Consider the following 11,167-nt stretch of genomic DNA (forward strand, 5'->3'; position numbering starts at 1 on the left):
TCGCCTCGAAAGATCGCCTTAATTATTTAGCATTTTAATTTGCTTAAACATACATTTTGTGTCAGATTTCATCTTTCGTGTCAAGAGTTTTCATATCGGTTTCATATGAGTGACAAGGGGCCTCGTATGAATGAGAACCTATAAAAAGATCACTTGGATATAGAAATAAAATGACTGCTTATCATAAACTTCATTTTTTCAGGCTTTCAAATTAAAAGCCTACAAACTTTTGCAACGCTTTGTGACATAATATAAAGCAGTGGTGCCCAACAAACTCGAAAACTGAGAAATTACCAGAACCAATCTTTGATGATTAAAAAAATCGAAAGCGGAAGTGACTTATTTTACTTATACAAGCTAGTGTACCCCTGGCAGTCATTTTACGAATTTTTGAAGTCTTCGAACAAAAAAAAAAAAAAAAAAAAAAAATAATAATAATAATAATATCTGTGCAGTATTTTACGTGGCGTTATTCCGGGGTAGTTTGAAAGGGAACGGAGTTTTAATTTGATAACCGGAAACTAGTTGCTAATTCTGCTACTAAAAGTTGACTTGAACTTCTACTGCTGTTCACGTAAATGTCGTTAATCCCGGTTCCTCGATGGCACTTGATGAACCGGTTGGACACAAACTATATTCATAAAGACTTGACTGAGAACGAAAAAAAAAATCTTTTTAATTATAATATTTGATTTTCTCAGTGAGTGAACTGAAAGAAACAGCATACGAGGCTTTTGATTTGACCTAGTTTTCCTTTCCTCCAGCAGTTAGGTGGCTCACTAATCCGAAGAGATACTTGTTAGCTAATCTAATCTGAGTTAGTTAATCCTTTCCCTCTTCACTCCAGCAGCAGGCAGGGTAACGGAATTGAGGAGGAGTGACCACCGTTCTCCGTTTGACTGAGAAGACTCACCCAGTTTGGGGACTCTGTACGTAGATAGAGTTACACTTTGCCTGAACTATGGAGGAGAAACTTGGAAGTAGTCAAACGGAAAGGTGACGCGGCTGTGGAGTCTAGCAAAACCAACTTGGACAGCAAAGGTTGAGCACAGTGCAGCTCATCGGGGCATGAGAGCCTCCAACTTTGCGCCTTGCAAAGAAACGAAACGATGGCTGCATACGGAAGGAGGAAACGGCCCAAGTTACTTATTTTAATAGTTGGTGCCATTTTGCTGGGATATGTTACATTTTTCAAACGCAAGTCGGGGGAAGTGAGCTTGACGAACCGACGGGAAGTCACAGGAGAGGAAGAGTATGAGCTCCTTAAGAAGCCAGTCTACGAGAAGCCCCCCTTGGATTTAAACGCTCTGGGAGAACTGGGCAGAGCCGTGAAACTGAATCTGAACGAAGAGGAGAAAAGAAAAGAAGAGGAAAGTATCAAAGCGCACCAGATTAACACTTATGTCAGTGATAAAATATCACTGCACCGCAGGCTGCCAGAGAGATGGAACCCACTGTAAGTAACCTGTTGTCTATTGTTAGCAATGTTAAAGCCCAGATCTAAAGTTTAAAAGAAGCCTTTGCAGTTTGGATGCCCCAGCAACACTATTACACGGCTCAGTAAATACCTCAGAGGACGTGTAACTCGTAAACTGAGTCATCTGCTGTTAAGATGGAATAATAAATGCTCTGTGTTTACTTCTATTGGTCATCAAATCTTAAAAGTATGAAGGTTAACCACGATCCAGCTTTACATGCAAATTTACACAGCCAGCTCTCATTGTGCAGTGTCATTCCAGCCACCCAGCCTCACCTCCAATTTTTTTTAGTCTGCATTCTAACAACCAAGTCTCCTCTCTCTCCAGCTGCAAAGAGCTGAAGTATGACTACAGGTCCTTGCCCACGACCTCTGTGGTGATTGCTTTCTACAACGAGGCCTGGTCCACCCTGCTGAGGACTGTTCACAGTGTGCTGGAGACGTCTCCTGACATCCTGCTGAAAGAGGTGGTGCTGGTGGATGACTACAGTGACAAAGGTAGAGGCACAGACAGACTGATGGACAGGCAGTGGGCAAGAATGGTGGCAGGCTGACAGTCAGGAGCTGTTACAGGTGCACACAGACAGGTAGCAGTTAGATGGGTGGAGGAGGATATACTGACATGTTATCAGTTAGGCAAGTCAAACAGAGATACTGGAAAATATGCTCATCGAATTATAAAAAAATACTGGATGCAAATTTTTGTGCTTTGATTTTTAGTTTAATCCACAACTCTATAGCCTCAGTCATCACAATGTAAGTAGTTCAACTTGGAGGCGGAGTCTGTCCCACTACACAAAGCGTTGCTCCAACCACCAATAAAACTTTCGCTGGAAAAAAGCCGGTGGAAGTCCTTAATCAAACCTGTTCAACAGGCTTCAGCTTAAAAAAATACATCTGTAAACCAAAGAAAACAAAAACAAACTAAACCCTTTCATTGTGTTCATGTGCTGTATTAAACTCACATTGTATTTGAAGAAAACATTTTGTCTAATGCAAAAATAAATGAAAAGGTATACATGCAAAAACCTTCAATCTGGGTTGGTCTTTACTCCGTCTTTCCAAGAAGACAGAGTAAAGACTGATTTCTGCCTTAGTTTAGCTTAGGTGACATGTAAACCTTTTATTTATTTACATTTTGACATTTGTGATTATTTATTTTCGCACTAATGAATATGTTTTCTTTAGCAAATATGACTTAAATATGCCGCATAAACACGATGAAAGTGTTTTGACAGATGTTGTATCCAATTAAATTATTAAAAATATTGGTTTCCATTTGTAATAATATCAATGAGCAAATAAGCAAGTAGTAAGTAATTATTATTGCTCATTAGTAAGACAAAAAGTGTTTCTCATCAATCAGTGGGTTAATCAGCAGAATACTTGATTACTAAAACAATCAGTAGTTTTAGTTATAAACTAAGATATAGATAAAGGGAAATCTCCTGCATCAGTGTTATATTTTTTACATCTTCTATGAGTATATTCAAATAAACCTATAATAAAAGTAAATAATATACTATATGCAGTGTTTATTCCTGTTGGGGTTTTTGTTTTGTACGAGTTGAGAAACTTTTAATGCTTCTAAAGTGTTTTCGATCATGAATGTATAAATGAAGCAATGCCTACCTCTCCCTCAACACTAACATCTGCTCGTGGTTATATTTACTTACTAAGTGTTGAGCTTGAGTAAATCAAACAATGATGTAACTTTCGCCTTTTGGATTAATGCGTATTTGGCTGAGAGCATAAAAGGAAGTAATTTCATCCTAAAAAGACTGGTGGGTGTGTCTTGTTTACCTGCTTCAAAGAAAGCTCACCATTTTCTAGTGAATATGGCAAATGTGTATCAAACAGTTTTACTCTCTTTCCTCTAGAGGTGGGAATTCGGAGCCTCTTCCAAATGCATTGGAAATGTGTGCCAGATAGCTTATCACCTTCTTTTATCAATGCTGACTTGTTTTTCTAACAGTCTCACGTTGCGCTGTGACGCTTCTGACACCTGAGCCACATGCCAGCTTTGTCCCCTCTCAGATTTTACAATGTGATTGGACTCAGAGATAACAAAACGACTGTCTGTCTGTGCTTGCTTTTTATCCCCTCACATGGAATACTGATCAAGAAACGCTAAAAAATTTGCCTTATGGGAAGAAACTTCCAGCTGTAGCTGATAGATTTTTCTCTAGTTTTGTATTTGTTGTGATTTTGAGAAACAACTCTTGATACAAACACATAAAAAAAACAACCTGATTGTTTATTTTGGTTTATCTGCTCATCTGTTTATTTTCTGAAAGCTCATCTCAAGGAGCCACTGGACAAGTACGTCTCAGGTTTGAATAAGGTGCGTCTGATCCGGGCCACAAAGAGGGAGGGGCTGGTGCGGGCCCGTTTGCTCGGGGCATCCATCACCACAGGCGAGGTTCTGACCTTCCTGGATTGTCATTGCGAGTGTCACGACGGCTGGTTAGAGCCTGTGCTCCACAGGTGAGAGAGCGCCCGCCAGGGAAAAAAAGAAATGCCTTCTCTCCTTGATTATTTTGTCAAAGTGCGGCCTTTAGAAAGGCTGTCTTTTAGTCCAGCTGTCACAGAGTGTGAAGCTCTGAATCTCTATCAGCCAGCTGCAGGAGCACTGTTATGTAGCCGTGTCTGACTCACTGTCTCGGTGCTCCAGCCTTTCAAACAAGGGCAGCACCAACGTTTGTATGGAGACTTTTATAGATAAACAAATTGCTTGCTTTGTAACACTGCTCCCTCCTGACATTCGCCTTTTTCTCCTTTCCTTTTTTCTCGCCAAGGATCAAAGAGGAGCCGGAGGCCGTGGTGTGCCCCGTCATCGACGTGATAGACTGGAACACCTTCCAGTATTTAGGCCATGCTGGGGAACCTCAAATCGGAGGGTTTGATTGGCGGTTGGTCTTTACCTGGCACACCATCCCAGACTACGAACAGAAACGCCGACGTTCACCCGTAGATGTCATCAGGTGTGTTTTAAGGACTCTTTATTACCCAAAAATAGAAAAAAAAATCCCATATGAGTATTTGGGAATGTAACTTTGAGTGTGGCAGCTACATTATTACAGAAACTGCACTGCTGACATATCATACTTTTTTCTTCATACTGAGATAATTACATCTGTCTCATATAAGATGGAGCTCGTTATCCTGTAATATAATTTTTATTTTTTGGTGTCTTGAGGTCTCCTACTATGGCAGGTGGTCTGTTTGCTGTGAGGAAGGACTTCTTCCATTATTTGGGAACATATGACACAGGAATGGAGGTGTGGGGAGGAGAGAACCTGGAATTCTCTTTCAGGGTAAGAGCTGTGTGTTTTCATGGACATATACAGTATTATTTATGTAATGATAACATAGGTAAAGCACGTGTTATGTCCAAATTGACATTAAGTTTGCACTCCTTTTGGGATTATGGCCCAATTCATAGTGCAAGCCACTAAAAAAGGCAGGAGTGTCTGCTTTAGATTTGTTGAACCATATGACAGCTGCTCAATTTATGTGGAATCTGCAATGAAAATAAAACTAAACATGGAGTGAAAGCAGGCCGAAGAGCTTAATACTTTAATTGCAGCAAAGAATTTAAACATCCCTTCCCTACAATAACTGTAATTTCCCAAAGGGAAGAAACCAAAAATATTTTCCAACAACAGGCTAGCTTTTCTGTTCCCAAGCTCCTCCGCAACAAGACTGTGCTTTGTTTCCTGATTGAATCATGGCTGAGAGGCTAACCAAATCCTCGTGGTGGTGTTATTGATGTGTCTTAGATTTGGCAGTGTGGGGGCAGCCTGGAGGTCCACCCGTGCTCCCACGTGGGTCACGTCTTCCCGAAAAAGGCACCTTACTCACGGAGCAAAGCGTTGGCAAACAGCGTGAGAGCAGCTGAGGTCTGGCTGGATGAATACAAGGAGATCTACTATCATCGTAATCCCCACGCACGCCTGGTGAGTGTGTGCAGATGATGTGAATGTGAAAGCAGAATATTTCTTTCTTTCTCTTTTTAAATAGCTGCATTCACCACAGCACTGTCTCATTAACCCCTTCATTTCACCAGTGAACTCACTCTCGGTATGCGAAAAAATATCAAAAATACTCTGCCTTCTCCCAAAACGCGCTCGCACACATGCACGCTGCAAAAGCTCACCTGATTAAGTGACACGGGGGATATATGAGCAGCAGACACCCAAGGTGACAGGGGTCAGGGCATTCCGGTGTGCGATTACCACCTTTCTGTGCTACTTGGTGCCAGCGGGTGTCACCCACCTGTCCTTGACACGGTGAGAGCAGTGCCGACCCATGGGGGTGCCCTGATTTTGTGTGTGTGTGCGTGAGTGATAGTGTAGTTAACAGGAAATGCTCTCTAAGCACAGATCAGGTAGCACTTATCTCCATGAGATAAGGTAGCTTTGCCAAAAAATTCATCATACCCTCCAAACAAACACTGTTTTTGCTCATCCTGTTTGATTCACAGCTGAACATGTGTTTATACACAATAACAATACTAGATAAGGTTTATATCTATAAACGAACATATCTTACAAGGAAGTTACAATTTTACAATTTTGCTTGGCACAAAGTTATACTAGTCTCCTGGATGAATGTACTGTGCCTGTTTATAGTCTGTAGTCTGTCTTTGCCCATTAATGTCATAGCTTACCCAGGGGTGTGTGTATGACTGCTTTGATTTTAAAATATTAATACAATTTAATTAATATATCAATATAGAAATCAATAATTTAACATATAAATATTAATATGATATTTATATTCTTTTTAAATCTGAAAAAGCCACCTGCAACCTGCGTAATTTTAACGTCATATCAGATGAAGTTAACAGTTCATCTGCATATTTAATTTTAGCTTCTGTAGCTTAACTGTAGATTTTTGCTAACTAAAACAAGCAGGAGTGTATGGGAGCAGCTACAAAGTTCTCTTCTCACACTGGAGCTTGTTGAATGTTTTTAACGGAATTCCTGCATCTTTTTCCCAGTAAAGGTTTTTCTGGTGATTACAGAAATGAGCTCGAATCATTGCAGCCCTGCTTTGTAGATTTTGAACAAAATAACCTTAGACTAACAAATTCATGGTTGCTTTTTTTTTTTTTTTTTTTAAACGTGCCGTTCCCCTGACATTCTGACAGCCTGTGACACTTTCACTCCGACACTCCCAGACAAAGCAAGAAATCCCCAAATCAAACCAAAAAAAAAGAAAAAACAGCCAGCAGGCAGTGAGATCTGGAAGTCTTTTAGGATTTGTAGAAGGGCAGGTCCGCGTGGCTGTCAACATGGGTTACGTGCCAGTCCATGTGAGCTATTTTTATAGCTTGTTAATTAGTAACAAGGCACCATAAAACCTAAATAATCTACATATGAAATGGTGCAGGGTGAAGGAATGACTGAGAACTGTACTCAACTGAAGGGGCACTCTTTATTAACACTGGATGATTGAGGGGAAAATCCGGGTACTGCAATCGTAATTAAGATATGAATTGATGTCGTTAAATTTTGGTTTAAGTTATGAGCTTGCTAGAGATCAGTTGCAAACAACGACAGGTCTAGAGACGCATATTTTTCACAAAAAAGAGCAAATATATCCTAAATATAACTAAAAAATATAAATATGAGAAATTGCAGCAAAACAATTGTTGCAGCAAAAGCCAGAAAGGACAGCTGGCAAAAAAAAGGAAAATGCAGACTGAAAGTTAATAGGCTTTTTAATCACTGCCTCATTAATAAGGCATGGATATGCTGACTGTAATTATAGTTGTGTATTCTGCAAACTAAATGTGTCGCTTAGCTGTATTTTAATAACATGTACAATAAATTTAGCCTTAATCTTTCAGCTTCAACTCTCCTATGAGGTCAGCAAGTAATCTACCAGGATTTAACACTGTCTGTTTTAGGATTTACTGTATTTTGCTATATAGAGGCCTAGCAAACCATGGATTGTCTTTGAAATTGCTTCGTCCTAACAGGAAAAGACTCAAGGAATTAAGTTCCCGACACTGAACATTTGTAATCCTCATTGATGTTCGCAGAGAAATCCAGAGGGCCATCTTCCTATAGATGCACCAAGCTTCACAGGATCTTCTAGGAAAGCTGATGCTATTTTTTTTTTTTAAAGAGAGTATACTGGTTACTAGGCAGTGAGCTCTGGAAGTCATACCTTAGGCTACAAAGTTGCTGTAGGAGTTGCCTTTAAAAGTTGGCTAACTTGCTTTGTAGTACAGCCCTCTGGAATCATTAGCTCTTGTTTTCCACCGCTGTTTCACTAATTGGCACCTCTGTGCTCTCGGTTCCTAGTTGCTCCCTTAGGTCGTTTCCTGTGACCGTTTATTCATCCATATAGGTTGCACTGTCACTGGGCTGGTTGCCCTTACCTTTGCATTTTATCAGGACCTTTACTGATCCTTAATTTAAGTCTTATTATCCTGGTAAGTGTCCTGGACTAGTCCTCATTGTTCTGATAGTCCATGCTGGTCCTAGCCATTGACAAAGCACTGCGTCCTTTGGGAATCTTTCTTCTCACTAAATAGACTGATGAATAGCCAATTAGAGCTGTGTTTGGGCAGGCCACCATCATCCATCATCCTGCAGTGCTGCTGAATCTTTCTTGCAGCAGGGAAGGTGTGGTGAGCATATGCTCACTGGCACATTAAAGTGGAGACTGTGTTCTTTCTCATAATCTAATTAACTAGTCTTTATCAGTGTGATGTGTACGTGTGTAACTTTGTATGCATAAAAGTGTTTACACAGGCACGAACTGTTTGCGCACACACACGGAGACTCTTGTAAAATTGACACATGTATCCTGTTTGACTGTTGGAAGTTCTGTTTGTTTGAGGGGGAGCTATTGTTTGGAGTGAACTGCATTTGTATAGAGTAATGGACCATAGATGGTGCTATTGTATTCCATTTCAGGCCACTGGTATATTATGAATACTTCATCGGACACAACAGCTGTCTGATGGTGGCTGCATCGACAGCGCTCTCACTTAAAATTTTTATTTGAATATGAGATATCACTGGTAATTCATTTTTATTTTTTTTATAAATGCAGAGCAATTCTGTGCTTCTTAATTTTATTTTAGCTTGCCAAGGCAGAAAAGTGAAAATAAAATAATCATGTTGAACTGTCATTTGCCATGTTTGTCTCCAGGAGGCCTTTGGAGATGTAACGGAGCGGAGGATGCTCCGAGAGAAGTTGGGCTGCAAGAGCTTCAAGTGGTACTTGGATAACATTTATCCCGATATCCACGTCCCACATGATCGGCCAGGCATGTTTGGAATGGTGAGAACAAAGTAAGACCTTATGAGCTTCTGCAAGCCAGGTTGTACCACTACCTAATTATATTTTGTTGCTGCCTTTTGCTAGCTTAAGAACCGGGGCAAGACCAACTACTGTTTTGACTACAACCCTACAGATGAGAATGCAGTGGTGGGCCAAAGGGTCATCCTCTATCTGTGTCATGGAATGGGCCAGAACCAAGTAAGTAATGCCAGTGATAAAAAAAACACTTGCATCTTCCTTTGCTGAACAGCTCACAAACTTAAAACAGGTTTACAAGCTAGTTTGCTGATTAGCTACTTGGTTACAGCCCATTTTCAATCATGTGAAACGCAGCTTTCAGTTAGATTTTAATTGAATGTTGGTTTTTGAACACAGCACACTGTTTGCCCTTTTATATGTGAGCTTCGGCGATCATTTGTTTACTCTTGTTCAGTTAATCCTGGCACTCTTGAAGACTGCCATTAATCAATCTAATATGAATGTCCTCTGAGCTATTTGAAAAGAGAAAAATAATGTTTGGAGAAACACAATTCGGACATTTATTTCTCCAAACATTCCAAACAAACAAATATTGTCTCCATCATCTTCAGTTGGCACAATTCTAATGATTGAGAGGACACTCATGGCTTTAAAAACTGACCTTACAATCGTGTTTGTCAGTCTTTTGCCCTTTAACAGCTTCGCTATACATCTCTGATTTATTGACCTAATAAATGCCTTCTGGACCCTTTAGATCAGAGTGTGGAGCCCAGCTGATTTCTCTCAGGTCAAGGCTTGTAATAAAGGCTGATTAGACTTTTGTGAAAAGAGCCTTCGTACCATCTGTGTATAAAGAGTTTTGTTTTTAAAATCTTTTGGAAATGTGTGATATGTTTTTGATTTAGAGTGTTTTATTTTATTGCCTCCACTGTGCTCAGGTTCTTTGGCCATATTCTTAGTTTATTGGCCCATGTCTGGTTTTATTTAGTTTTGTAAAGCACTTTATAACATTAAGTGATCATTGTCACACCTTTGGGAGGCATTACTGACTAGTTAAAGTTAATCAGATTGCTTCATGACCACTGTAGTTTATGGGTTTGTCTGCTTGTAGAGCGACTCTTCTGGGTTCCTGACTATTATCTACAACTTTTGCATCCAGTGGCATTAATGTTTGATAGCAATAATTACAAACTGCTTTTGATCTCCGTGGCAGATCCATTTATCTCCTTCCATGTCTTCTCCTTCTGTTCTTCACTACTCCCTGTTTTACATTTATCATAGACAAAGGTAATCATGGATATAAATAGCATCTCAATTTCTTTCAGATTAAACATATAGTCATCCTATTTCCTCTCGGACTACAAGAATCGTGTTGTGTACTCTTACAGACCTGGGAATAATGAATATCATCTGTTATTCCAGGCTGCAAAATTATGTGATGGCTTTGTTGATACAAAGGGAATTCACATTTCCCAGTGCCTTTTCCTTTGTGATATTCAGTAATCCAGGAAGCACTGTGAAATTTAGCATTGTTATTCCAGAACATCTCTGTGGACACAAACTGATGTTATTATTGTAGAAAGTGGGGATAGCTGCCTTATGAGACTACTGGGCATGCTACAGAGACGAAACACACGCTCAAGCCATCTCTCTGTCCTAAATATAGATACCTAACAGTGCCATTCTTCTGTTTTAACTGAATTTAGGCTAACTGAAATTGTTGCATTTTTTCTATTAGGAACACCATGCTAATGCTTGGTTGGTTTGCCTTTTGCTCTCAGAGCTGCTTTAATCTTTTGTGGCATAGATTCAACAAGGTGCTGGAAATATTCCTTGGAGATTTTGCTCCATATTGACATGACAGCATCAGACAGTTACTGCAGATTTGTCAACGGAACATGATGTGAATCTCACATTCCAGCACATCCTAAAATGTGCTCTATTAGATTGAGATCTGGTGACTGTGGAGGCCATTTGAGTACAGTGAACTCACTGTCATGTTCAAGGAGCAAGCTAGAAATTATTTGAATTTCAACATGTCACATTATTCTGCTGAAAGCAGGCTTCAGGAAGATGGTCAGAAACGATACTCGTGTAGGCTGTGATGGTACCAAAAAAGTATTTCCTCCTATTAATATGCCACCAACAACAGCCTAAATTGTTTATTCAAGGCAGGGTGGATCCATGTTTTTATATTTCTGTTTCTCTGACGTTGTGTTATCTTATTTTGGTGAGCCTCTCCGAATTGTAGCCTTGGTCTCCTGTTCTTAGCTGACAGGAGCTGCACCCAGTGCGGTTTTCTGCTGCTGTAGCTCGTCTGCTTGTAGGTTTGAAGTGTTCTGCATTCAGAGATGCTCTTCTGTATTATAAATTTGTTGTAATGACTTACGGCTGCTTTCCTTCAGC

At 40.0% G+C, this 11,167-nt stretch overlaps 1 protein-coding gene across 1 annotated transcript in view; it reads left to right on the forward strand.

The window, feature by feature from the left end:
* Positions 1-528: 528 nt before the first annotated feature.
* galnt12 (UDP-N-acetyl-alpha-D-galactosamine:polypeptide N-acetylgalactosaminyltransferase 12) overlaps positions 529-11,167 on the forward strand; it is a 19,015-nt gene continuing 8,376 nt past the window's right edge. Inside the window, exons 1-8 of the mRNA XM_026156674.1 lie at positions 529-1,456; positions 1,806-1,975; positions 3,775-3,964; positions 4,276-4,461; positions 4,677-4,794; positions 5,260-5,436; positions 8,651-8,782; positions 8,867-8,980. Of these exons, the coding sequence (XP_026012459.1) occupies positions 1,110-1,456; positions 1,806-1,975; positions 3,775-3,964; positions 4,276-4,461; positions 4,677-4,794; positions 5,260-5,436; positions 8,651-8,782; positions 8,867-8,980 (1,434 nt within the window). The 5' untranslated portion in view covers positions 529-1,109. The remainder of the gene's footprint in view (positions 1,457-1,805; positions 1,976-3,774; positions 3,965-4,275; positions 4,462-4,676; positions 4,795-5,259; positions 5,437-8,650; positions 8,783-8,866; positions 8,981-11,167) is intronic.

This window comes from Astatotilapia calliptera, chromosome 22, assembly GCF_900246225.1.
Source record: "Astatotilapia calliptera chromosome 22, fAstCal1.2, whole genome shotgun sequence".
Taxonomy (NCBI): domain Eukaryota; kingdom Metazoa; phylum Chordata; class Actinopteri; order Cichliformes; family Cichlidae; genus Astatotilapia; species Astatotilapia calliptera.